The sequence below is a fragment of the Diplotaxodon limnothrissa genome, linkage group LG15 (genome assembly GCF_057381915.1).
Source record: "Diplotaxodon limnothrissa isolate DT_005_m linkage group LG15, D_limnothrissa_male_GT1.1, whole genome shotgun sequence".
Lineage (NCBI taxonomy): Eukaryota > Metazoa > Chordata > Actinopteri > Cichliformes > Cichlidae > Diplotaxodon > Diplotaxodon limnothrissa.
The window spans coordinates 24,070,663-24,098,177 of record NC_140610.1 but is presented as its reverse complement, the minus strand read 5'-3'; the positions used below and the strand labels follow the sequence as shown (position 1 = coordinate 24,098,177).

General features: G+C 42.7%; 3 protein-coding genes across 3 annotated transcripts in view; 1 reads left to right on the top strand and 2 right to left on the bottom strand.

Moving 5' to 3' along the window:
• Positions 1-182: 182 nt before the first annotated feature.
• LOC146617578 (CCAAT/enhancer-binding protein zeta-like) lies at positions 183-8,758 on the bottom strand. Its single transcript, XM_085372144.1, has 17 exons — positions 8,573-8,758; positions 6,427-7,919; positions 6,108-6,342; positions 5,847-6,000; positions 5,409-5,497; positions 5,261-5,314; positions 5,068-5,170; positions 4,439-4,498; positions 4,269-4,335; positions 4,072-4,178; positions 3,404-3,464; positions 2,874-3,073; positions 2,586-2,621; positions 1,701-1,799; positions 1,510-1,571; positions 1,304-1,385; positions 183-825 (listed from the first exon to the last, which is right to left on the bottom strand). The coding sequence occupies exons 1-17, from the start codon at positions 8,756-8,758 to the stop codon at positions 662-664; spliced, it is 3,252 nt and encodes a 1,083-aa protein (XP_085228270.1). The 3' UTR covers positions 183-661.
• A 1,274-nt stretch (positions 8,759-10,032) lies between these two features.
• Positions 10,033-21,265, top strand: LOC146617577 (protein arginine methyltransferase NDUFAF7, mitochondrial-like). The gene is made up of 11 exons (XM_085372866.1): positions 10,033-10,045; positions 10,282-10,361; positions 10,477-10,637; positions 10,999-11,079; positions 14,029-14,139; positions 14,240-14,453; positions 15,378-15,436; positions 15,959-16,072; positions 18,186-18,329; positions 20,014-20,187; positions 20,667-21,265. Exons 2-11 carry the CDS (start codon positions 10,283-10,285, stop codon positions 20,889-20,891), a joined length of 1,362 nt encoding a protein of 453 aa, XP_085228992.1. The 5' UTR covers positions 10,033-10,045; position 10,282; the 3' UTR covers positions 20,892-21,265.
• Positions 21,266-23,167: 1,902 nt separating this feature from the next.
• The window catches only part of LOC146617576 (serine/threonine-protein kinase D3-like), a 54,156-nt gene continuing 49,808 nt past the window's right edge, over positions 23,168-27,515 (bottom strand). Inside the window, exons 12-19 of the mRNA XM_085373328.1 lie at positions 27,243-27,295; positions 27,061-27,133; positions 26,864-26,970; positions 26,441-26,602; positions 26,218-26,316; positions 25,628-25,895; positions 25,452-25,537; positions 23,168-24,599 (exon numbers count right to left, since the gene is read on the bottom strand). Coding sequence (XP_085229454.1) covers positions 24,426-24,599; positions 25,452-25,537; positions 25,628-25,895; positions 26,218-26,316; positions 26,441-26,602; positions 26,864-26,970; positions 27,061-27,133; positions 27,243-27,295 — 1,022 coding nt within the window. The 3' untranslated portion in view covers positions 23,168-24,425. The remainder of the gene's footprint in view (positions 24,600-25,451; positions 25,538-25,627; positions 25,896-26,217; positions 26,317-26,440; positions 26,603-26,863; positions 26,971-27,060; positions 27,134-27,242; positions 27,296-27,515) is intronic.

Here is a 27,515-nt window from a genome sequence, read left to right as displayed (position 1 = left end):
GTGAGAGAAGAGCGTAACAAATTTTGGATTTAATAAATTTACTTGGACTTTGTATATTGCGTCATACCTGGAAATATCACAGTGAACTTTTCCCCCAACATTTAAGCTTTAACGAGTGTAACGATTCACTTTTAGACTGTTTTAAGACAATTCTGTGTAAACAACATTGTGTGAGAAGCAAAAGTTTCTACAGGCTGTAGACATCTAAATATTTCAGCAACTTCAAGCATCCTTCATTCGTTCAGAGTCCATTTTCATAGAGGCACAGGACCAGATATTTACCTTAAAACACAAATGTTCCCTCAAAAACATCATGAAACAGCCCTGCTTTCATCCCATGAAGTATTCATTTATGCATTTTAAAACCAAAGTTTATTTTAAACATGATGGACTGAGATGGAATGATCCAGATGAGATTTGCAGCAAAATGTTCAGCACAAAGTCTTTGATTTTACAAAAAAATAAAACAAGCTAAATGTGGCTCCTCTTCACCAGCCCCCAGATTGAATCTGTAAACACCGTTTTATGTCTGCGTCCTCCCGGTTTACGATGAGACCGCTGAGTGTCCGGGAATCTACAGCGTCCGGGAGACAGACGAGGAAGGCGTGGTCACCGAAGGTGTCCCTCAGCTTTAGGCCAACATCTTCAGCATCCTCGTCATCTACTTCCTCTTCTTCTTGCTCCCAAACGTCCCGCTTCCCGTCCTGGCTTGGCCGAACCCCATCTTCTTCTTGTTGAACGTGGTCTTCTTCTTGCGCAGCGTCTTGGCGTCACGGCCGTGGATCCAGTCGTCGCGCTGAGCTTCCCACTTCAGCTGCTTCAGACCTGCACACAGGACGTGTTAGAAAAGAAAACACATTTGGTTTATCTGTGCAGCGCAGCTGAGTGGGACTGACAGCACTTTCACTGTGTGGAGAAGTTATGAAACGTGAGACACCGGCCTTCATCTCGTCTGTTTGTTTTTAACCCTGTTATAACCTGAAACAGCCTCAGCATCCTTCAGCTCTCACATGTCAGTCTGAATGTAATCATTCTTAGTTTCAAGGTCCATTAAATGACATCACTGTAATAACAGAGATGGCTGTTGGGTCAATATAAGGAATAAAACTAACTTACTAATGAACATTTTAGTTATACAGAACATTTCAGGTGCTGTAATTATAATAGAAACCATAACGATGACCTAGAGGTCATATTTTTAAAAGGCATCGCAGCACAAAATCCTATCCTCAGCCTTCAGGTGGCCACTGGGCTTGCTCCTGCAGTAGTATGAGCTGTTCAAGGTGAAGCTCTGTGATCTCACCTGCTTTGTCTCGATTGGCCATGGCGTTCAGCCCGATGTTGTCAAACTTGGAGCCGGCATTCTCATCCAGCAGGCAGCCAAACTGACAAAAATAAATAAAATAAAATAAAAAAAGAACAATAATGATGTTATAAGACCTTTGAAATATTTATGATTCCATAATCCTGTTGTGCTTGTTTCCATGAATTCTCTGAAGTCAAACTGACCTCTTCAGCAGAAGCAAACATGGCTGCATCTTTCTTTTCCTTCTTCTTCTTCTGTTTGGAACCTGAAACATTGAACAGTGATCAATAAAATAACCTCCAGAGTCGCTGACTGAGTTTTCTATACACAGCCAAAACAAACTGACACATTAAATTATGTTAATAATTCTTTGAGCTACAGATCCAGCATTAACCTAAAGATCCGGAGAAGTCGAGTTCCTCGGAGGATTTTCTCTTTCCCTTCTTGGTCTGTGGGGTGATGTCTGGAGCTTCCATCTCATCGTCTTCTGAATCTATACAGTGGAAAAGGTTTTTCCCAGTTTCAATATTACATTTGAAAAGAATTATTTTCTCTCATATCTTCTGTTCCAGTGATGGACGTTCATATTCAACACGGCCCAAGTTCAAATAAGGAGCTTAGTACGTGCACAGCTAATCCTTTCAGCCTCAGACTGCTCTAAACACTCAGTTTCACACTGATTTTCCTCCTCCTGGATCTTTATGATGTCACAAAGAGCAAATATTCTGAATATGGCCATCACAGGAATAAACGCCCCACTGACAAGTCTTCTGTGAGGGGCAGCCAATGAGGAGGAGCTATAACTGCTCATTTCAGACAGAGCATGGACTCAGTATAAGATAGGGAAGGATTATTCTGAAATGTGAATCATGCAAAGCTGCTCTACAAGAGTCCAAGAATGAAAATAAGGAGCTGAAAATAAGCAGAATAATTCCACATTAGCAGAAGGATAAATTCCAGCCATCTTTCATAATTTAGCATAGAACCCCAAATTTTGCATTCATTTATTAAATGTTTTTAAGTTAACTGTAAGATATTATATTTTAATTAGGTGCTGCTTTAACAGATGAGTTGACTGAATTTATTAATCTGTATTTTTATAATGATTAAACTTCACTGGTTCCAGAACCTTAAATGTAAATGTTTAGTAGTTTTCTTTGAATTATGGGGTGCTCGTCTAAAATAGGCTTACAGATTATTGGCTCAGATATCCCATGATGCACTGTGTTCCCTCTTCAGTATGTAAAAAACAGTGGTTAGGATTTCTAAAGGTACTGACCTCCAAATGCAGCATCTTCATCCTCCAGCTCAGGAACTGAAAGAAGAGGAGAAGGATCAGGTGTCTGTAAGAGCTCAGGTCGATTCTGTCCTTTAACTCATAACAGCGTGGACTTGAATATATGAACATCAATATAATCTCAAGTCAAATAATGACAAAAAAGACATTTATACAGGCAGAAAAAAATAAAGGTATTGGTGTATTAATTTAAAAACAGAGAATATTGAACTGGCACTCGAAACAAAGCTGGATTAAAATAAGTTTTCGTACTTTGTCATATTTTTTTACCTTCATCATCATCATCACCCTCTTCGTCTCCATCAGGGTCCATGAACATCCCTCCTTCTTCCTCCAGTTCGTCTCCGAAGTCTTCCTCGTCCATGCTGCCCAGAGACACCTCCTCATCGTCCAGGTCGTCCATGTCCGAGTTGTCCACGTCCGACTCAGAGTCGTCTCCTGATTTCTTATCTTTTTTACTCTTTACATTACTGACAGAAAAACAAAAAACGTTGTGAGGAAGAGGATGGTTCAGTCAGTGTGTAAAAGTCTTTAAAGTCTTTATTTGTTTTTTTAAAACAAAACCAAAATCGTGTTCGAGTCTCACAGCCAATCAGATTATTCTGTTTTTAAGACTAAATAAATACCAACATAATGCTCTTCCTAGTATTTCCTGTATTTGCTTTCCCATGTGTAGCAACAGTAATACAGAAATAAATAAAACAATAATACTGTAAACAGAAGGAAAATAAATTTAAGAATGACAAAGTAAATCAATAAATGAATGGAAATAAAACCCAAGAGTAAACCTGAAAACTCACCCTGCAAAGTCCAGATTATCACTGCCGAGGTCGGTAAAGTACGAATCACCTTCAAAGGTGTCTGCCAAAAAACAAACAAACAGTTACTCAGCCAGAGAACTTTAAGTTATACTACAAGCAAAGGAGGAAGAACAGGAGGAGCACAGCCAGCCTCCGGTGGGCTGCTTGTCCTTTAGCGGGAACCCTGTCACAGCCCAGAGCCGAGCATTCCCCCGCGAACACCAGAACCGGCAGGTCGACCACTAACGGCCTGGTCTCTTCACGGATGAGAGCAGGTTGACACTGAGCACACGTGCCAAATGTTTAACTGTTGAAGGGCAGCAGCAAACAGCACCTCAGACTGGCCAGGAGTTCACCGATTCCTCATCAGGAAGATCCTCCCATCATCAGGATCACGCCCAGGTGTTATCAGGCACGTGTGGGCCAAACTCACAGTGAGCCAAACTACACTCAGACTGGATCAGCCTGCGATTTAAATTTTTACCTTTTATTTGAAATATAAAAGATTTTAAATGCAGTTCTGTTTACGTCGAAATGTCAGTGTTTTATGTAATCCGTGTTTATAAATTTAACTGTACAAGTGTCTCGACTGAAGCCATTAACCAAGGATCTGTGATGTTTTCATGAGGAGATACTGAGCATTAAATTAGAGACGATGGTTTATTTACCAAGAAGTTTCTCAAACTCATCATCGTCCACATCCTCCAGGCTCTCGTCGTCATCGTCACCTCGTGGCCGGCGTTGCTGCTTCTCCTGCTGTCGTTTCTTGAAGAAGCTGACGAATGAAACAAAGAAACAAAACTCATTAAACAGAATACAATCAAAAAACAATGGAAATATGTCAGGTGACTTTGCTGGGACGCACCGATGGAAGAAGATCTCATCAACAGGAACCTGACTTTCTTCTTTGGACAGAAACTCTGCGCTGTTCACTGACACACACAAATAATTTAAAGGATCCACACTTCATCTGACATCAGAGCAGGTGAAGGAAAAAAAACAAACATAGAAAGTGTGAAATTTGTTTAAAGTTACCTGGTAGCAAGCTGACAGGTAATCTGTGTTTGGGCTTCATCACAGCAGCGTCGGTGTTTTCTAAAGAATAAAAAATATTAAAAAAACGAAAGTTTACACTTAAAATTATTAATATTAGTTCATTAAAACCGTCAATAAACTGTCACAATGTGTGAAGTCAGCGTGATTAAATCTGTTTTGAGCCGAGACAGCAATGAAACCACAGACTAATAATAACAACTCTTCAGGATGTTTTTTATCGTTTTCCATCTTTCTGAGTTTGAATTTTTTTATTTTTCTGTCGTTTTTAGCTTGTAAAGACTTATTTAGATTGTCTTTACCGTCCACTGTCTCTTGTTTCTCTGCAGGTTGCTGCTGTTTTGCAGCTTTGTGCGTTTTTTGTATTTTATTTCATCCCCTCTTCATTGTTTTTGTTCCTCTTTTAAGTCCGTTTGTTTTAATCATCCTTTCTTTTTTGAATTATTTGAACTATTTATTGAACTATTTCACAAATGTGAACATTTGACACCAGTTTTCGTCATTTTCCCATCTACATGTGATCATTTTGTATCCATCTGTGTTTATGTTGCATCATTTTTGATCCATTTTACAAAATGCATCCAATAGAATTCGGTGCTTGTTTGTCTTACGTTCTGCTTTGAGCTGTTTGGGGTTTCTGAAGACAAATCGATCGAGGAAGCGGATGAGGGTGAAGTCCTGCAGAGGGTCCCCAGAGTACTGGATGAAGTCTCCCTGTGGAAATAAAATCATATCAAACATTAACAGCAACAATCATGACGACTACAGAGCTCCTGAGCATGTGGAAAGGGGCGGGGCTTTTACCTGCAGAATGGTTTTTGCAAACAGCGACACTGACGGATGGAAGTGCAGAGCGAGCTGCAGAGAACATCAGACATTAGGTTATACACAGCAGCTTGTGAACACAAGCTCTGGTTACGAACTTTGTGTTTATTAGGACAGATTTTTTTACCTTCTGCAGCTCCCATAAAGTCGAGCGATCTGCACCGCAGAATAACGGGTTTCTGTGCAGCGGGTCGTAGCTCTGAACACTCTTCATTCCTGAAAGAAAACAGGACGGAGAAACAAACATGATGAAGCTCGTCTTCTTATTTACTGTCCTGCTTTATTTTAATCAGCCAGGTGCAACAAACACACAAAATTAGCTGGAATAGAGATTACAACATGATCTAAAAGTTTTTCCTGATTCAGGCAAATAAAAAAAATCTGCAATTAGTTTCATGAAGCTAAAACAAAACAACTAGCTATTAAACAATAGCCTCCCAGGAAGACAGTGGGTGGAAATGGTGGAAAGTACCAGGGGCACTGGCGGTTATGTTAGATTAAACCCATCCTTCAACAACAGTTTTCAAACAGAGAACGTCAGCCCTAATCTTTGCGTTTCACAGACCTTCCAGGTTCTGGTGATGTACCCATGATGCTGCAGGTTTGACCTCCTCTGCCTCTGTGTTTGTTTGTTCCTCTAGTTTGTCAGCATCCACGAATCGCTCCTCTTCATCATCATCATCTGCAGCGAGGTCTTTGAACGCCTCCTCTTCCTCATTCTGAATGAAGCCATAATTCAAAAGTTTAAAGCAGTTCATCTTTGAGAGCATTTTTGTCCAAAAGGAAAATCTAAAGCATCAGTTTTACACCCTCTGAGATTTCTTACCCCCTCCGCCTCCTGCAGCAGTATCTTCAGGCCCGGTTTGGCCCTCATGACCTCCGACACCAAGAAGAGCGCCCCACAGGCGAAGCTGGCGCTCTGCTCGGCGCTGATCTGCAGCAGCCGTTTGACAAAGGCTTTGACCCGCCTCAGCGCCACGTCAGCCTTCATGGATTTGTACAGCAGGTTCAGGAACATGTTCGGGCGGGAGGACGACGACAGCCCGGGGTCCAGCAGCTTCCTGCAACACAGGTGGAGAAAGTAAACACCTGAATGTTGTCTGTTTAGAGCCCACAAACAAGCTGCCAGGCAAGGTTTTCCTTACCTGTACAGAGCCACATAGTACCGGTCCGAGATGCTCTGCTGGGAGTCCATCACCTGGAACAGCAGCATGAGCGCCTGCACGGCTGTGTTGAACTTCACCAGATGAACCACTTTGAAGAGTGTGTCCATCTGCTCTCTCACTTTGTCGTCCCCGGTGCTGGTGTAGGGATACGCCCTGTTCACGCCCGCCAACAGCGCACTCAGCATCTTCGACTCAATGTCCTTCTTTTTGACGCAGGCACGGAAGAAGGAGAAGTAGATGGTGATGAGCTTGGCGGCGAGCCCGTCCTCGTCGTGGCTCAGGATCACCTGGCTGAGGAAGCACACGGCGTAGTACTGCGCCTTCGGGCTGATGTTGGGTCGGAACAGGAGCCGCTCCACCTCGCAGCACACCACCCCTTTCATGTTGGGGTGTTTGTGCAGCAGTGTCTCCAGCAGGTACGATGCCTTTGCCGCCGTCTTGTACTCGGGGTCTCCAAGCTTGTTTACCACTTGGGTGAGCAGCGCCTTCTCTTGTTCTGGACGGCTGCACAGCAGCTCATGGGCAGTGGCTAACGCCTTTGCCTTGGTGGCAGGCACTGTGTCGTGAGCCACCGAGTCCAGCGCCACCACAAACTCAGCCACGTGGTGCTTCAGCTGGTGCTCAAAGTACCAGAGGATGAGGCGGCGGTCGCGGGCGTCGCGGTTGCCGCTGGCCTTCTCCTCAAGCTGGTCGAACGGGTGCTGGGCAAAGGTGCGGAGCTTCCTGTCCCCGGGTAGCAGGTTGGACAGCAGCAGCTCTCGCAGCGTGTCCATTGCCATCAGACCCATCCGCCGACTGCCCTTCTTCTTCACCATGGTGACTAGGTTCTCCACGTGCTCCAGCATGTGCACTGGAGCGTCCTGAATCAGAACCGTCATGGCTGCCATTCTGTCCGCCAGCACGCCAGAGGAGACAACTGTCTTCATCCAGGCCGAGTTGGCGCCTTTCTGCAAGCTCTTCTTGGTCTTGTAGAGGGTCACCTCAGCCTCGAACAGCTGCTGAGCGAGCGTCTTGTACTGCGAGACCAGGGCAGCATCCTGTGGCGCCGACGAGCCCTCTTCTGTGTAATCCAGCTCGAACCACTTACCACCAGGTTTGATCAGCAGCACCTGCCGTGGCTGGAACTCAAACACGGTCTGGCTCTGCTTCGCCTTTTTTGCCGCCGATACCCGCGCCTCTTTTGTCTTCTTCTGCTTCTGATCGACGACGTTGGGCTGAGTGTCAGGTGCCGTCTCCTCTGCTTTCTCCACTTTGACCTTTTTAGCTTTCTTCTCGCCAGCAGCTGTGGCAGCCGTGGCGGCTTCACCCTCAGGCTTGTCCGGAATGGTTTGCTGCGTCGCGTATGCCCGGATGCCCAGCTTGGTGATGAATGACTCCAGCTCGCCCTCCTCCAGGTCATCTATCGCTCCTTTCATGCCGCCATCAACGAGCTCGTTGGAGTCTTCGAGGCCGGCGAGGAGGATATAGTCGGCCTAAAGACGTAGAGAAGAACCACAAAGAAAAGATTAAAAATATGTGACAAAGAATTCTGATTAACATTTGTGTATAAATTGTATTTAAATGTTTACTTTATTTGATACGTTTTTATTTATTTATGTAAATAATACCATGGAAGCATGGATCCATCCTGAGTGTATAACAACTGTTCAGCCAGCGGTCTAATGGTGTGGGGATATTTACTTGGCACACTTTGTGTCCCTTAGTACCAACTGAGCATTGTTAAAACACCACAGCCTTCCTGGTTACTTGAACATGACACTGAGTTCACTGTACTCAAATGGCCTCCAAAAGGATCGGAGCTCAATACAGGAGAGCACCAACAAGAGATCCGCATCATGGATGAGCAGCAGCTGTCTGATACGATCACGTCATTAAGGACCAAAATCTCCTAGGAATGTTTCGAGCGTCTTGTTGAATCTATGAAGAAATAAGGCAGCTCTGAAAGCAAAAGTGGATCCAACCCAGTAACAGCAAAGTGTACCTAATAAACTGTCCGGGGACTGTGCTTTTACGTCACATAAACTTTCGTGTCAGTTCAGAAAACTATAAAAACAAACCGACCTTCACAAGTTAAAACGCTCCCTGACTCTGTGAGTGTTGGCCCTGTTTCACCAGGTAAATTCACCTTAGTTCCTCCGAGCCGTAAAACCTCCTCCAGACTGAGCTCCTCTTCCTCTCTCTCCTCCTCTTTCGTATTCTTCTCTTCACCTTCATCCTCCTCTCCGCCGCTGTTTTTCGCCTCCGGCTCGTTTTCTTCGGCCTCAAATGTCACTTTTTTGGACTTTTTACGTTGCTTGTTTTTCGCTGCCATGCTGTTTGCAGCGTGAGGAAAACTGACCCGGATGTTGAACGAAACGTTTCCGGTGCACGGTTACCAGATCTCATAGTGGGGTGCTATCAGAATTCAACTCAGAATCCATTTATTGTCACTAAACATCAAATGAGAACCAGCTCCCTGGTAGCAGAATTTAGAATAAAGACTAATTTATAAAAATCTTAAAATGTAATTATACAAATGTACAAGGTCATTATGTGTTAGCCAATATTTTTCACATTTGTGAACAATAAGAAGCCCGAATTGACTATTGGGAGGCTGTAATTGACGTAATGTAGTTTTTACACTGGTAACATCAATTAGTTGCATTATTACGGAAGAAACCTTTAAAATGTGACAATTTTCAGGCAAGTTCTGGTCTCCCAGAGAAGCATCCCTTCTAAGTTCGTTTACGGACCTTTATTTGAAATGAACCTCAGATATAAGATATAAAACAGACAGCGTCGGTTTTTATTTTTATATTTTTGTAGTCATATATGACTGAGGTGTGATGTCGATACTTGGCCAAAGATTTTTGGCGACATTTCCGGCCAATATGGCAACACGCACGCTTTACTTTTTTTTTTTTTAGATTGATTCGTTACATAAAAACAAATAAATCTAAATGATATGTTTTACACAAATAACTAAGGTAAATTATGTTGATGAGCACGCTAAAAAAATATTAAATCAAATATTAAAAACGAGTCCCCTACGTAACCGTCTGTCCTCCAATCACAGCGTTTGTTGTCCGTCTGAAGCGTCAAGATGCTGTTTTAAAACACGATATCAAAGGAAATGGAGAAAGATCTTTCAAAATAAAATGTCAATGACTATTAATGGGAAAGAATCCATTTATTGAAAGCTACTTTCCACAATGGACTTAAAAAAATCTAACGGGACACTGAAGGGCAGGTGTTGGCTTAATGTGCTCTGGAATAAACAGAGACAAATTCACAGAGACTGAAGATTAAGAAAGAAGAAAGATGTATCGCTGTGGTTTTCATGTCGTGCAGAATGTATCAAGTTTATAGGCATGAAACATAATTCAGATACATTAGAAAGATGTAGGCCGATTTATACTATTACTGTATCATTTCTTTATTGTTTTATTGCTGCTTTGGGTTTTCGTACAATAATCTATATTTACTCGTTGAGATTCATTTTCTTTAAGTTTTATTTTGACACTTAACCGGATGGTATCTCTATTACTGCGACGAGCTTAGCGTTAGCATGTGTTGCTTTAACGCTTTTGCACGGGGACGGTGCAGCGTTTGACCTGCGGTAACTTACACACGGATATCCATAAACGCATTCAGACGTTTTTATCTTGTGTACCAGGAGATGAAACGTCGCCTCCGACGGCAGGTTTCTGTTGTTTTTGTATCCTTAAAAACAACAGAAACCTCGTAGTTGAAGCTAACCGGCTAGCCGCTGTGCTGTCAAAGAGCAGAGAGTCCCTCCATGTGGTTAAAGTAATATCCAGTAATGAGGTGGTTCTGTTCTTTCCTGTGAAGCAGAATGAGGGCTCTTCTCTGTGTTAAAGCACAGCAGCTGCTCAGCAGAGGTTTTATCCACCCTGTCAGGCCGGCAGCAGCAGGTGAGAGGTCAATCCAGATAATAAATTCAAATTCAATTAATAGTTTATTAGTGTAGATAAACATGGGGACGGTATGAGATTTTAAATGTATGAATTGAATGTTTCTGTGTGACAGTGCGATGGCAAGCAGCCCCTTCCAAACTCTTCTGCAGCTCTGCACCTGATGGAAACAACAAACCACCCTCCATGCTGCGCCACCTGACCTCTAAAATAAAAGCCACGGGGCCGATCCCTGTGGCAGAGTACATGAGGGAGGTGCTCACCAACCCTGTGACGGTACAGAATGATTAACTCCACCTTAAGTGTGTGCCAGAGTACCACTTGCAGGTCATGGATCAGAATTCAAAAGCAAAGCTTTTGTTCACTTTTGAATCCTCTGACTTTACTATAACAAATTTAAATAACCCTTATTTCTGTCTTTCTGGGCCTTAGTTCAGTCTCTCAGGTCATCCTCTGTCTGTAACAAACTTAAACTCAAATTATGAACACCCAGACCTCACAGTGACTCCTGTGGTCTGAACTCTCTGGGGCTTTGTGGTAACCACCAATCCAATGATAGTGTTAGCATGTAAAAGCAGCTGCTGGTTTTCCTGTTTTTAGTGAGTATCTTTTCCTTGTTTGTTTTCCCCCTTCTCAGGGTTATTATGTGAGGAACAACATGCTGGGACCTGAAGGAGATTTCATCACTTCACCAGAAATCAGCCAGATCTTTGGAGAGGTGAGGCTGGAAAAACCCCTCAAACTTTCAGTTTCATTCCACATGATGTTTCCACTCAGCCGGCCTCTGATATACACTGTTCACATCAGGTAAACGTGTCTTTGATCGGCCTTCGTCGGTCATTTTACTGTTAGCGGTTGACACATACTTCATCAATAGTAAATATTAGGGGTGCAGCGATATTCGTATCGATATTGAACCGTTCGATACAGTGCTTTCGGTTCGGTACGCATATGTATCGAACAATACAACATTTGTAATTTATTTTATAAATTTTCCTTCTGACGATGCTGTCTGTGTTGAGCGCTCAGTGAATCTGTGTTCGACTACTCCGCCTAGGCTGCACTGTCGAGCGCAGATCCACTGAGCGCTCAACACAGACAGCATAGTCAGAAGGAAGAGCGCAGGGCAAGCTAGCGAGACAGAAGTTAAGCTCTACTTGCAACAGGCAAACTGAACCTCATTCAGATCTGGCGTTTGGAATTATTTTGGTTTTCATGTGACGTATGACCCTGAAGGTAAGCGAGTCATGGACTAAAGTAAAACAGTATGTTGGATGTGCCATGCAATGCTCAATTACATTGGTGTGAACTAGTGTGTTAGCGCAGTTAGCTCGTTAACGTGTTGGCCGTCTAGCCCCATGCACGGAGCGATCGGCGGTAGCTCGTTAACGGAGATTTGCCGTGTTGTGGCGTTAAGGTCATTTCAACGAGATTAACCTGAAAGCACTAGTGGGAACACAACGAATATGACTGCACATTTACGCCGACATCATCCTAGTGCAAAGACAAGTGGAATCAGACAAAAAAAAGCAAGCTTGCTACTAACTTTAGCTGAGTCATTTAGACAGCTGTTAGCACATGATTCTCCTTATGCTGCTGAGAATATAGCCCAGAAGAAGCGGATAGTATAGCTTTTATTTTGGAAAGAGCCATTTCTCTGTAATAAACTCTCTTTTCCAAAGATGAGTGATTCCTCAATCAGATACAGGGCTTGCAATATCGCTAGCCCGACGTCCCGGAGCTAGCGATTTTTTTCAGTCGGGCTACCAAAATCTTTCTCTTCCCTGCCCGTCGGGCTATTGTAGGAAAAATATATGTCAATGCTTTTGCATTCTTTCAGAAATGTAGCTGGGTAATTATGTCATTGGCATCGGTGAGCCACTGTCAATATGTGACATATTGAAGTCGCGTTTGAATTTGCGCTTGTTTTTTTGCTTTCACTTTGCACTCGTGCTAACTGTGTATAGAGAGCGACAGCACTGATCTGTGAGTGATGATAATTTGTGCACCAATTCCTCTGACATCGTCTTATTAATCGTTAGCTTACTATGCAAACATGACAAGTGAAATCTCCCGCAGCAAGCTTAAACATGTGAGAGGTTGATCGCGCAGAGAATCGCTGAGCTTATGTGAGTGAGTGTGTAAAAGCATTTCAGTTCTGCTGAGCCAAATAAGACAGGTCAGGGTGAAGAAGTGACAGCCAAAGAAAAGCTTACCACAAAACGGAGAAGTTATGACAAATCAGACTATAAGGCAAAAAGAAAGTGCAGCTTTATGGTTTCATGGACAAAATAATTTCTGTGGCTGCAATATGATGAGCTAAATAACCAGGGCTGCACATAAGTGGTCCGCAGGTGCGCATTCGCTGTCAAAATAAAAAACACGCACAAGGGTTAGGGTTAAATTTAAAAACTGTACTTTTGAGTTAAAATATATATTTATAATTTTAATAAATGACAAATTAAAAATGCATGAACATTTTTTTGTATCGAAAAAATATCGAACCGTGACACCAAAGTATCGAACCGAACCGAACCGTGAATTTTGTGTATCGTTGCACCCCTAGTAAATATGTTCCAAAATATTTTCAATTAAAAATTAAAATAGGCCCATTAAAAATTATTATTAATTGGTTTTCAGTTGTTGTGCGTGCTGGGGAGAATAACAGGATGGTCCTGTGTCATAGATATCATGATATGATGCTTTTATATCATGTAAAAAAAAAATTATAGCGGTATTTGCAAGTATGGTATAAAATGACGCAGCCCTGTTCTCACGGCACGTGGGATCAGCTTCTAGGTCAAATGCTGATAGATGACGATAAATTCCTGCTTCATTGGTGCTCCGATCGTGTCAGAGCTGGTCACAGTTTGTGGGCTTCTGCTTGTCCTCTTGCTTTTTGAGGAATGAACAAAACTAAAAACGTACTTAAAAAACGAGATCTTCCAGCAATCCAGGAGTCACACGGAAAAAGTGATGCCTCAGAGGCTCAAAGAGTTTGGAACTGAGATTGTGGCTTCAAACACCTATGGTCGGTCAATGCATTTTCTTAGCACAGAGGCTAAGTGAATACAGTTTGTGAATACAGACTTTCAGTATGAATGCATATGATGACTATGAATGTATAATAAAATACATACATACTTTATTTAAAAAAAAATTTGGCTCCTACCGAAAAGATAAATCACAGGCAGTGTGGTTTTAAAGAAGTTTTTTTGTGAGTTTTCCTTTGTTTAAACCCTGGAATACGATAAGTATGATGTGATCAGGACAAGAAGACAGATGAGTAAGACACCTTACAGTGAGGGCTTTTGTGTTTTTTCATGCTGCTTGAAATCAGTGTTCATGTGCAGTAAAAAAAAAGTTCCTTTTGCATAAAGTTCAGCTGTTTAATGTCACAGACCTGGTGATCCAGGTATGAAGCTCTCTGCACCGTGTTGTGTCTGTATTGTGCTGTTGCACTGTTTGTTTGCCATTTTCACACACTTGCACTTTATGCGGTCCTGTCTCTACTGTTATGTGTAGCACCATGGTCTTCACTGTGTACTGTACTGCTACATATGGTGGAAATGACTTGACTTTCCTTGAAAGCAGCACGTTTAGATTCAGTAAGATAAGAAAACTTTGTGCTTCTCCTGCTGGTTCAAACATGTTTGGTCTCCTCCAGCTGATCGGAGTGTGGATCATCAGTGAGTGGATGGGAGCTGGTCAACCCAAACAGCTGCAGCTGGTTGAGCTCGGACCTGGAAAAGGATCGCTGGCGAGTGACGTCATCAGAGTACGTCAGCCAGGCTTAACGCTTTTCTATGAAAGACTAAAGATTTCACCCCAAAGTGGAAACATCTGTGTCATCAAGTTGCAATTTTTTCTCTCTTCAGGTGTTCAGTCAGTTGCAGTCGGTGCTGGGCGGGGCCTCTGTGTCGCTGCATCTGGTCGAGGTGAGTCCGGCTCTGAGTCTGCTTCAGGCTCAGAATCTGACGGGAAACCGCAGCCAGGAGGCAGACGCAGAAGATGATCTGGTTTACCGTCGCGGAGAAACTGAAGCAGGGCTACCGGTGTCGTGGTACCGCCGGTTAGACGATGTCCCGACAGGTACACCGGAGCAGAAAGCAGGCTGTGGTCGTACTGGTTTATATGGAACAACTCCATGCCACAAAATTAGAGAACCTGAAGATGTTAGCAGGGTGTTTCCTGGTTAAAGTAAGCACATAAGCACAGTTAGTCCATCTATAGTTTAGGAGTTTGTGTAAAAATGACAAATACCTGAAACTGGTTACCAAAGTCATTGTTTTGTTTTATGAGTGTTTTGGCCATAGACATTTTATGTTTTGAAGCCAGATTTGACAAATGAGGTACACTGCACACTCATCAAACATACCCTACTTTTAACATCAACACTAAATTAGACTGTTAATCACACATTAAACCTCGTGTTTTATTCAGTAAGACTTTACTAACACCGAGTCCATAAGGTCATTAGGAAAGCCTCTGCTTGTGCTTCAAATGAAAAGTTGGGTCATTACCTCAGAAATATCTTTACAATAAGAAGCCATTCTGCTACCAGAGGAGTCGCCCTCTGGTGGACAATAAAAAAAATGCAGGTTTGAGGAAGTGTTCCCTGTTTTTATATACAGTTTATGGTTTTGACAGTGAGTATTTTCAGTGCTGAATTGATCTGAGGACATCAGGCTTCAGGCTGATACTGTTACTGTTTCCATTTGAGTTCTTTATGTGTTCGCTTTTAATCTCTATTAAAATATGTTTTTTCACTTCCGGCGCCCCCCGTGCGTGGCAGCCTGTTACAGCAGCTCCACTCATTCTGCGCTTCCTTCTTATCTCCTCTTTACTTTCTCGTAATTTTTTGTAACTAAAGTTTTAGCAGTTAGATTATGTAATTATGGGCTACCGTTTTGTGCTAGTCTTGGTTGTCTTTCTCTGTTTTTATTTAACAAATTTCCCACGTGTGGGACTAATAAAGGTTATCTTATCTTCATTGAGTTTTTCCTCTTCTTCCAGGATTTAGTATCTTTGTCGCTCATGAGTTCTTTGACGCCCTGCCAATTCACAAATTCCAGGTGAGATTTAAAAACACAGTGTGTGAAATATTTATGTAGCAATAAAGCTTTTTCTTTACTGTCATATTAGTCCTTAAAGTCCTCTGTATACTGTGGTCTTGCATTGCATTTGACTACACTGTCATGATTGTTCCTACCACCAGATGGCACCAAATCAAAACACAAGAAGTCCATAAAACTGTGTATTTGGTGAAAGATAGGCTGTTTATGTGATAGGTTATTTGTGTAATTTAGCAGCAACTGTTCTTTGATTAATTTTTCCGTATCTGAGTTTTAGCAAAGTGAAAATTGGTGAATCTTTGTGTTAACAAGAAAAACCTGTAGCGAAGTCATTATGCTCTGCTTTAAGTTTAAATAAAACCATATGAAAAACAGATTTCATGTCTTGTGCAAAGGTTTCTGAGTGGCTGTTCCTCTGATGTTTGCTGTTGACGCCTGCAGCGCCCTCATAATAAGAACGCCTTTCAGCTGTTTTGTCCACAGAGGCCCATCTAAACATGTCCGTTTCTCTGTTTGGGGCAGAGGACGGAGAAAGGCTGGAGGGAGGTGTTGGTGGACATCGACCCAGAGAAGCCGGACACGCTGAGGTTTGTCGTGGCGCCGGCTCCGACCCTGGCCTCGACGTCGCTCGTGCAGGTCAGTAAATGTAGAGCTTCTGTGTCCAGGAAAGCAAAGCACACATTTATTAACATCTGCTTTTTACAGTTTCCAAATAAAATCTACACTCCTTTATGGTTACCACATCACAGTTTATTAAGGCCTCTCTGGTTCTTGAAACCAGATAAAGTGGCTCATTGTTTGAATTTTAAAAGTTCAGATGACCTCAAAGAGAAATGAATCCCGCCTTTTATTAAGACCCGCTTCTGCCGAGGAAGACGATGACAGTAATAATGACGATGATGTCAGACCTTTGGCAGGATGTTCAAAGTGTCTGAGCTGAGCTGGAGAGGCCAAATCAAGCAGGCTGTGGATGTGTAGATGGCATAAATGTGGGCAATAAAAAACCAGATGAGGGCTGTAAAACAAACCTCAGAGAGTCTGTCTGAAGAGTCAATTTCCACAACGTTTAAAAGACTGAAGGACATCAGTTTTTAAAGTGGGTGAAAAAAAATGCTTTGTAAGTTCAGATAAACCTCCAAGGATATAAAAGTCTGGATGTTTGGATTAAAGGGGAATTGTTTCTCCTTTGCACTGTGGAAAATATAAACACTTAAGTAGATGTAGTTTTGGAACAGTTTGAAGTCATGTGCTGGCTGTAAAGGTAAACTGCAGGAGTAATCGTGACTCTTAAGGGAGTATTACTGCTGGAAATGTTCTACAGGACTAGAACTACCCTCCTGAAGGTTCCATTGGTACTTTTGATGGATGCAGCTATCCCGGGTAGGAAGATGTCGAGGACCTTTAGTTGTAAGGCTCTTTTCTTCACTGTGTTAATCAGGTGTGGGGAACTCCAGGCCTCAAGGACCAGTGTCCTGCAGATTTTAGATCTCACCCTGGGTCAACACACCTGAATCAAATGATTAGTTCATTACCAGGCCTCTGGAGAACTTCAAGACATGTTGAGGAGGTCGTTTAGCCATTTGAATCAGCTGGGACACATCTAAAACCTGCAGGACACCGGCACTCGAGGCCTGGAGTTCCCCCACCCGTGGTGTAAATGGTGCGAAAGGTCCTGGTAGTCGTGATGCTCCACGTGGAGGTTGCATAAAATGTGACATATGAAGATCACTAATCTTTGTGCCAGGACCTGACTGACCATCCAACGAACACTAACGTTGTTTCGATGAGTTTACAGTAACCAGACATTTTGTTTGTCCGGGTCAGGAGGTGTAGCGGGTTCGTCAGTCTTTATTTCCTCATTATGGGGCGTCACCCATGCTTGAATGCTGGCTGGTTTGATTGCAACCTGGGAACGATGTCTTGGTTTGCCTTCACAATAGGTGCACATCCCTGTGGGTGGCAAGGGGCTTGGTTCAGCCTTCATGGTGTCATAGCTATGATTATGAATACAAACTGATGAAGCTCATCTGTCGCAGATACAGTCCCCTTAAGATGGTTTGAGGGATCTGCAAGGCAACAGAAAGGAAGAAAAAAATGTCTGTTTACTATTTATGGCTGATTAACTGACTATAAAAGAAGGGCGTGGCCATCGTAATCTCACCGATTTTTGAAACTCTGTTTCAGCCAGTGTTATTTCTGCGTCTGTAGTGAAGATTCACCTTTTAAATGATCCTTTTCTTGCCTTAAATGATGGATAACTGTACCTGAGGGTTGTTTATGAGGTATCATGGAAAATGTAGGAAGACAAAATGAGAAATTAAGTTCAGCTTTTTTTTTTTTAAACAGGAGACGAACTGCTGAATTGAACTCTCCTCACTTGTTCCGATCAAGTTTATCACACTGCATTTGTTTATGGACTGTTTGAAAAAGGGAAAATGTTCAGAGTTCAACAAGACGTCTGTAAGTGTCATTTGTTCCAGTCAAAGAAAAATGAACGCTAAATAAAGCAGAAAAGAAAACATCACATTTGAGAAGCTCGAACTTGAGGAAATTTCAGCTTTTTGATTAATAAATAATTCCAAAAGATGTCCAGTCCACCTTTAAAAGGTGGAAACCTGACCTGTGTGTGTTTACAGTCCAGCCATGTTTTTGTCTCCAGCAGAGATGATAGAGTGAAGCAATGTACTATTAAGTTAGTGTGTGTGTGTGTGTGTGTGTGTGTGTGTGTGTGTGTGTGTGTGTGTGTCAGGCAGATGAAAAGCGGGATCATGTGGAAGTGTCTGCAGAGGGCGGGGTCATTGTGCAGCAGCTGGCCCGGCGCATCATAGAGGACGGCGGTGCGGCGCTGATCATCGACTATGGCCACAATGGAACCAAGACGGACACGTTCAGAGTACGACACACACATCAAGCCCGTCTGCTAAAGCTTCCTGTGTCACATATGTTCAAAGTCAGCCAGATAAAAACGTCCAAGTCTGCATATTGTAAAAAATCCTCAGTTACTGCGATGGATTGTGCCAGCGTGAAATGGAACTGTGGGGCACATGTAGGCATCGTACAGTGGGGCGTGTGTGGGGCACGTAGGGCAGCCCTCACCTAGGGTCTGGGCGTACGGTGGGTGGGTGGGTTGGTACACTGCGGGTCCCACTGTGGGCAGCACACAGTGCAGATGTGCCCTACATGTGCAGCTACTGAGTCCCACAGTGAGCAGGGTGGGTCTGCCCACTGTGACCCCACCTGGGCCTCAAGGAGGGATTTTTGGGATGTCATTCACGCTAGTTATAAAATTACTGATACCTGCGAATACAACAGAATGGTAAGACTTATTTTTCTTTCATGTTTGGTAGTTTTTATCCAACTACGCCTAACAACAAGAGGGACTGGCCATAGACTGTACACAAAAGATGGAGGTTACCACCATTTCTAGCTATGTTAGCACGCTTTATCATAAACTGTACAGCTGATACAGATACCTGCTAATTAGTGCTAATTAACATACTAATATCATCCAAGAATTTCATCTTTCAACACAGGTAACCTCGAGAGAGGAAGCAGTCTGCCAGAGTGACCACGCCCCTAACTTTAAGCATTAATGGAGTATAAATGTGAATGAACTGGGAAAAAATCTCCCCTATACAGTTCTTTTGAAGGGTGAAGCTTTCCAGAAGCCAAAACAGTTTTTTTGTAGCAGGCTGTAAACATGTTGGACGTTTTTGTGTATGGGAACTGACTCGTTTTTCAAGACAGCCTCAAGTGGACATTAGAGGAACTGCAGTTTTTGTGCACTTAAATGTTGTAGCCTCAGAAGCTGCTGCTAGGCTGCAACCAAAGATTTTTGTTAATAAACTGAATGCTTTAGTGTTTAAACTGAATTAGTAAGTATGAGTATGCAGTTAATCAACTAATAAACAATCATTTCAGGAATAAAGGTTTAGAGCAGCTCAACGGACCTGCTTATTTTACACAACAGTGGTAAAAACAGGTTGACTTTAATGCAGTCTCTAATACTTCCATCAGTATTTTAGGACCTCATGCACACATTTTGATAGGAACAATTCAGAGTTGGATGTATGTTGAGTCTTTAATTTGTCGTTTTTATTGATCACATACAGTGCACTCCGTGTGTCCTCCAGCTGTCGTGCTTTGTAATTCTTTTGTCTTCGTGAGGACCAGTTTGAGGTTTAGACCTTCATGTGAGCATGTTTTGTTCAGCTCTAGTGGAAGGAAGCAGCTGTAGGAAGCAGAAAGGCTCCTGTGCGTCAGGCAGGGGGAAACCAGGGTCAACCGGCCCGTCGCTCCTCTTCCTCAATTCTTCTTCTGAGGTTGCTAAGATTTCACAGCTTTTTTTTTTTTTTTTTTTTTACTGGGTTAGAATCGTTTTAGATGGTTAGAAATAGGTTTAGTTTTAAACCTTTTATTCATGCTGTACTTCTTAAACATCCCCTCATGTAGTTTGAAGGAAAAACTGTGTAAGAAGCCGCTACTTAGCTCAAATTTGCTACTGCCACTGTAAATAAGGTTTTGCGTTGAACCCATCATAGGTTTGCTCATCATTTTGCTCCTTTGCTGTTGGTCAGGGTTTTAAAGGTCACCAGCTTCATGACGTCCTCGCCTCCCCTGGCTCTGCCGACCTCACCGCAGACGTGGATTTCAACTATCTGCGGAGGATGGCGGGAGGAGGCGTGGCCTGTCTGGGCCCCGTCACTCAGAATACGTTCCTGAAGAACATGGGTATTGACACCAGGATGCAGGTGAGTCTTCATCACTGACAGATGCCAATAAAAACAATCAGCATGATTTCTTTTAGTGTCATTTCCTCATTTGGTGGAAATCCAACATCAAAGAGTGTGACTCACTGCTCCTTTTTCTTAGTTTCAGGTTAAAATTTGAATACACAGACCTAGGGTGCATTCCCACCAGGTTTATGCAAAAGTTCATTCACGAGTTTAAAAATATTACAACCTCTGCAGAAAAATGCTGTGCAGGGAAAAACTTTCAGCAGACATATTGTCGCCATTTCTGGGCAGGTGAAGCTGTTAGTTCAGTGAAACTTACTTTGTGACAGAACTAAAAAAATGAGCACAAAGAAAAGTAAAACATCGTATGATTGTAAGATGATCCAAAAACATTTTAGTGTTTCTGAGTGACACGCTGTGGCCCACAGTTAGAAAACCAGGATATCAGACACACAGTATGCCCCGAGGCTTTAACCCCCAGTTGTTCTCCACAGATTCTGCTGAGGAACTGCAGCGACCCGTCCACCAGGAAGCAGCTTATCAGCAGCTACAACATGCTGACCAACCCCGCCAAGATGGGCGAGCGCTTCCATTTCTTCAGCCTGCTGCACCCCAGTCGCCTTGCCAAGCCCCAGAAACCACAGGGGCTAAAGCTTGAGAAGAAGAAGAGCCCGGCACCGCTGCCTGTGGCCGGATTCACCGAGCTCAAGTTCGCCTGAAAGAGACGACTTTGAAATTTTGGCTGCCGGGTCAGTAGTGAGTGTAAACAACTACACTGTCCCAAACTTCTTGAACTGACTGCACCACAAAGCAAACAAAGAGATTTACAGAGCTAAAAACGAGCAGACAGCTGCTTCATCACTTCCTTTAAGCCTGTGTGAAATCCAAAATGGGTGAGTCATTAATTAGATTCACTCCTGTAGAGTCATTATAAAGGAGGAAACTATCCAAAAAGGCCAAAACTGTTCTTTTGTAGCTGTAAACATGTTTGTTTCTGCTGTAAAGTTGAACTTTTTAATATGGAAGTCTATGGGGCCTTTTGGAGAAAGCCTCAAGTGGACATTAGAGGAACTGCAGTTTTTGGCACTTTAACTTGGGGAGTGTGAGAGTTTGGACATTACGAAATGTCTGTTGGTTTAAAAGATCATGTTCTGATGTGTTTTAACAAATATTTAAGGAAAACACATTTTGTAGTTTTATGACCTATAAATAAAAATTTCAAAACATTAAAACATTCGTGGACTGTTCTTGTCAGATTTGTCAGATTATGGACACCAGACACTGAATGACTGGATTAAACTGTGCAGCACTTCGGGTCATAGGTCATCTGACGTAGGAGGATCTCGTTCCATTGGTCAGCCGGCTGCCATCCTGCACATCTTGAAGCAGTTAGCTGAGCTCACTGTTGTGCAGCAGCCATTCACAACGAGCCCATCGCTCCTCCGGTAGAAATTAAAAGATTCGGTTACATGTGGTGGCGGTGGGGTCGCTGCTGCCAAAACAAGCAGCGGCCCTCCAGATGAGCGGCGATCGGGTTCAGGACTGGTAATTAAATGATCATTTCCAAACATCCTGCAGATCGCTATCAGCTTTTCCTCTGATTCATGGTGTCCCTCGCTGGAGAGTCTGACTAGTACATTTGGAAGGGATTGCATGATTTCATTAAACCTGTTTTGAGCGAAGACGTTTGAAACGTTTATCACCTTGAATCTGCCACCGGCATCCGAAATTTTAGAAACACTTGTGCTTTTTAAATCCTTGAGATTGGAACAATTCACAATAGATACATCAGACTTTGTGTGTAGCTTAAACAGTCCACCCCAAATTCAAATTCATGCTACATCCAACCAAAATATATATGTACACGTTGCCCAATTTTAGGGGGAACTTGTTCAGAAAAGACCTGCCTTCGATTCAGTGCAGTGGTTATTTAGAATTATTAAAATAGTAATTGAAAATTGAAAACAAAAACAAAAAAGTAGCAGCAGTAATGTGTATTGATCCAAAACTGATCCGTTCCTCAAGAAATCCACAAACCTCACTGCGAGCAGTTTATAAAAGATCTACACTGAAGATCTACAACCTTCATTAATATTTGTTCCACAGAACATTATTTAACTGAAACAAGTTAAAAATAAATGAATAAAATAAAGATTTGTGTTAGTCTTCATTAATTTGGTCAGATTTGGCATGGACACAGTCGAATCTCAAAATTTGACAAAATCCCCCCCACATGAACTTCATGTGTTCTCTCCAGGTACTCGGGCTTCCTTCCACAGTCCAAAGGCACGCAGTTAGTTGGGTTAGATCACTTGGTGATTCTAAGTTGGTTTGAATGGCGGTCAGTCCCTCTGTGTGTTAGGCCTGTGACCTGTCCAGAGTGTACCCCGCCTCTCACCCACCATAATTATGGTCAATTATTAAACCCACACTACAATTTTTCAAAATAAAAACAAACAAACAAAAAAAGCCCAAATAATCAGATTTTTTTAAAAACATTTTGCCCACATAATTTGTTTCCATCAGTTTCATCTATGTGTGCAGGGTCACAAGGTTTCAGCTGTCACAGGGTGAGACGTGGAACACCTGTCCAGGTCATTAGTTAATCACAGGACTAACCTACAGTCAGTCAGAGCAATCAGTAAACCTAACACGCATGTCTTTGGACTGTGAGAGGAAGTCTGAGAGCGCACACAGGCACAGGGAGAACATGCAAACTTGGATAGGCTGTCGAAGTGTGACAAGAGTGCAAGTAGTCCTCGAGTAAAACACTGCTGGTGCCCAATGAAGGGTTTAAATCACTTCCTATGACTGATAAATAAAGGCAAAGTTTTTGTCTTGAGAGTGCGCAAAGCAAATGCCAGAAAAACTCAAACTCTATGGAGTAAGTCAAGACCTGTGAAGACGTCCGCCTGTTTTTTCCACAGTGCTGGAGCCTCGTCTAGAAGACGACTGGCACAGGAACAACAATGACGACTCACCCGCATTTTGCCGTTCATCTTTAATATTTTCATCCACATGACAAAACATTTCTTGCAAAAATATAAAACATGTGAAATAAATTCTCAGGCTGGAGTCAGATCGGGATTGACGAACACGTTAGAGTTCAGAAAGACAAAGGAGACAATAGCAGCTCGATTCTTCTCAGCTCTTCCAGAGTTTCTGAAAATAACTCACGTTTGTTCCTCTGCAAAAGTTTCTGCCATACAGCCACATTATTACAGGTCGGAGACAGTGATGTATGTCCCACTTAACTTGAATATAACGTCCGCATCTGTCACCAGCTAAAATAAGTCTGTTAGCAAAAGAGTTTCTTTAAATAGAAAAACTAACCAACTCTACTAATAATTAATGGTACATAAAAAATATTTCTTATTTGAGTCCAGGAAGTGTTCATTAAATAAACTTCATACTTAAGAAGCATTGTTAGATGCAGGGCCAGCCTCAAGTGACCATTAGAGGAACTGCAGTCTTGGAACATAGCATTGATATTGTTTTGATGCTTTAAAGGCCAAATCTGTTCTCAAAACTAGTCAGATAAAAGTAATTTAATCTGCATTGAATAAATGTTTGGTTGACTATTTGGCCAACATTCATTTTCTAATTTTAAGATTGTAATTGCAGCCTCGAGGGAGGCTAAGATGGCTTCAAACTTTTGCAGATGATCAAACTGAGACTTACTGACAGTGAAATTCTCGTGAAAAAAAAAATTTCCCAATAGTGCAAAGACATCCCAACAAGAACAAAAACTACAGTCGGGAGAGAGCGCTTGTTTCTCGTGAGTTCCAGTTAGTCACAAAAGACGACATTGACATCTACACAGCTTTTTAGAACTACAATGTAACGGCCACCTGCTAAAACTGTGCTATCGAGCTGAAAAAGTGAGTTGAGTCTCTGGTTTGGTTTTGGATTAGCCCTTCCACGACTCCGCTGGCAGTGCTGACGTATGTTGAAGCCCCAAGTTGAATTCTGGGGAGAAAAAACACGATGCTTCCGTGTTTCGGCTCTTAGCGTCCGTTTGTTTATGGCTTTGTAGAAACGAAAAAGAAACTGGAAAAAGATAAAATATTTGAAAAGTTTTAATTCTCTGGACCTGAATTATCGCTGCAGTGAGCTGCCTGATCAGCGTGTCCTCATGGGTCATCACACGCCGTCATGGGGGAAAGCCTGCGGCCTACACAGTGGCGCTTCTGTCAACAGTTTCCCGGGTTTGAGGCTAACCCTCTTAAGAAAAGTCAACATGGCCAAGGCCTCTAGGGGTCCTCCTCCATGTCATCCAGGTTGGGCGACATGATGAAGTGTTTGGGGTAGTGCAAGCCTCTCTCGTCAGCGTATTCCTCCCATCGGGCATCGTCGCTTTCGTGAGTGATGTATCGCTCACCTCGCCGTGTCTCGAACTCCCTGAGGTCCAGCCAGGTCTGGTAGTCCTGGACGACAATGACAACATTAAACACTTTTTTTATGCTCAGCTTTCACTCCATCTTTGACTGCTACAGGAGCTTTGCATGATTCATTGCTCAAAATAATCCTTATTTATGTTAGACTGGACCAGTTCATCCTCCATTTGAAACAAGCCATTTTAGCTCCTCCCCCCTATTAAGCCAACTTTCTTCTGATTGGTTGCCCCTTGGCTGTGGAAATCTGCTAAGAAGCATGTCTATAAGCCTGAGAAAATCTATTGTTGTATATTTGATATAGAGGTCAACTGTCCCTTTAAATCAGTGATTTAAGGTATGATTTGATCATTCAAAAACAGAGTTAAAATAATAACTTTATGTCCTGCATCACAGACTGTACACAAAAGATGGACACAGCTTCCAAGTCGAAAACATAAATATGAAGCCAACGTGAATCTGCATTCATTCTAATGGCCAGCAGGGGGCGACTCCTGTGGTTACACAAAGACTAGTGAATGAGAAACCAGCCTTGGCCCTTCTTGCTCTATGACCTCATTACATTTTTTCCTAAAGGGGGGAATAAATGTTTTACTTTCATTAAGTACTGCATATTCACTGTGAATCCACTGTTTGTTCATTTTATCTTGTGCTTTTATTTTATTGTTCTTATTCTGCCATTGTTTTACTAAGTGTTTTATCTTATTGTAAAGTGTCCTTGGGTGACTTGAAAGGCGCTCATAAATAAAATTTATTATTATTATTATTATTATTATTATTATTATTATTATTATTATTATTATTATTGTCATTATTAAATCTTTATTTACTTTAATAACGCTCATGCGATACTGCAGACTCTTCTAAGGAAAGCAGTTTGGTTACCTGCAGCCAGGGGTGGCTCAGCGACTTGTCCACGCTGTAGCGCTTCCTCATCTTCACCTGCAGCAGGTTATTAATCAGGTCTTTGGCTGTCGGAGAAGAATAGTCAAGCGGCGTTAAAACACACAAATTGTTACAAATGTGAACATGAATGAACCCAAGTCCAGATGTTCCCTTACCCTCTTCTGAGATCTCCTTCCAGGGGTTGGCTGGGTACATGAAGGCGGCATTCTGGATCTGGTCATTGATGTCCTCGTCCTCATTGAAGGGAAACGTCCCGCTCAGACTGACGTAGACGATGACGCCGACCGACCACATGTCCAGAGATCGGTTGTAGCCTTTGCTGCGGAGCACCTCGGGCGCCAAGTAGGCCGGAGTGCCAACCACTGAGCGGCGGAACGACTTCTCCCCGATGATACGAGCGAAACCAAAGTCGCAGAGCTTCACCTGGTTGAGAGGGGGGAAAAATGCAGCATTAATCCACTGGCTCTCCCGTGAGTTCCTCGTCCTTCTAATTTATAATTAAACAGAAGGTAGCTGTGGCGGCGACTATCGTTCTGCTCTGGACCCTTGGTGAGATCGGTACTATGAAAACTTCTGGTTCTTGTGGTCTGCAGTGCACTGGTGTGGAGTACTGTCAGACCCAAAGACAAGGCTCCCTGGAAAGCAGCTGAATGACATCAAGGACCAGCGCAATAGCAACCAAGTTCCAACCAATTGCAACACCTGGGTGAGCTGCCTCAGTGTGGGAAAGTGCATTTGTACTAACCTGAGGAAACGGCTCTGCAGAGGCCAGCAGGACGTTCTCAGGCTTCAGATCACAGTGGACGATGTTCTTGAAGTGAAGATGCCTCAGGGCTACCAGGATCTGCAGACCCAACAGTCACAAACTGAATGACTCCTATCAGAGTCCTATCAGACATCCACATAAACCCTGCCTAAGAAAACAGACAAAAAAGTGTCTCCTTCCGCCTGAGCTTTCACGTTCTCACCTGTGTAACCAGGAACTTGGTGAGCCGTTCGGGTAGCCGGCTCTTCTCGCTGGATAAAATCATCTCCAGCATGTCGCCGTGAAGCTTCTCCATGACCACAAACACCTGCTCGGGCGTCTCAAACATGCACTCCAGGTTAACAATCCCCGGATGGTGGAGGTTCTGTCACACATAGGAGACAATCTGTGAAAACTAGATTCTAACTGGAGCAATCTAATGAAGTAATTAACAGTTTTGTAAAGATGTTATCCATTTTTTAAAACTATAAAAAGGATTCCTCACACATGATGCTCGATTACATCTTAAATATTGTTTGATCACTGCATTCATCGTGGGAAGCCGAGATTGTGAGATTAAAATTTGATTGATTGTACAGCTCTAACTTAATCTCACATTAAATTGATAAAGCTCGCCACGTCTCACCTGAAGTATGGCCACCTCGTTCCTCAGCTGGCTCTCCTGCTTAGTAGGAAACCGCATTTTGTCGATGATTTTGATCGCCACGTCTCTGCCGGTCTTTCTGTGTTTACCTGCAGAAGATGAGAAAAGAGATCAATTTGATTGTTTGTAATTGCCTGTAATGCATATAAAATATGTCTCATTTTAACACGACCTCTCACCTCCATAAACGATCCCAAACTGTCCCGAGCCGAGGACCTCGTCAGCAAAGATCTGATACACTGAGCTGATATCCTGAACAAGACAGATTAGAGCACCTCAGACTGTGAGAACATCCTTAACTGTGTACGGACAAATCTGAAATAAAGAGGAAAAAAAAATCTGCTTGTGTGTGATGGCTTACCACATTTTCTTGTATCTGGGAGTTGGACACTGATATGCTGATAGACAGTTCCTCTGAGAAGACACAAAATAAAATACATATACATATTTATATATATTAAAAAAAAAAGGTGAAATCTGCAGGTATTTAACCCCCTTCACTTACAGCAAACACGTGTTTTTTTCCCCCCAACCTCCAAATCATTAAAATCTCATTTCCAACATTTCCTTGTTTATCAAAGACAGAGGTGACGGGAGATTTCCAGCTGGGATCAAACATGTGGATTTCTTTGTA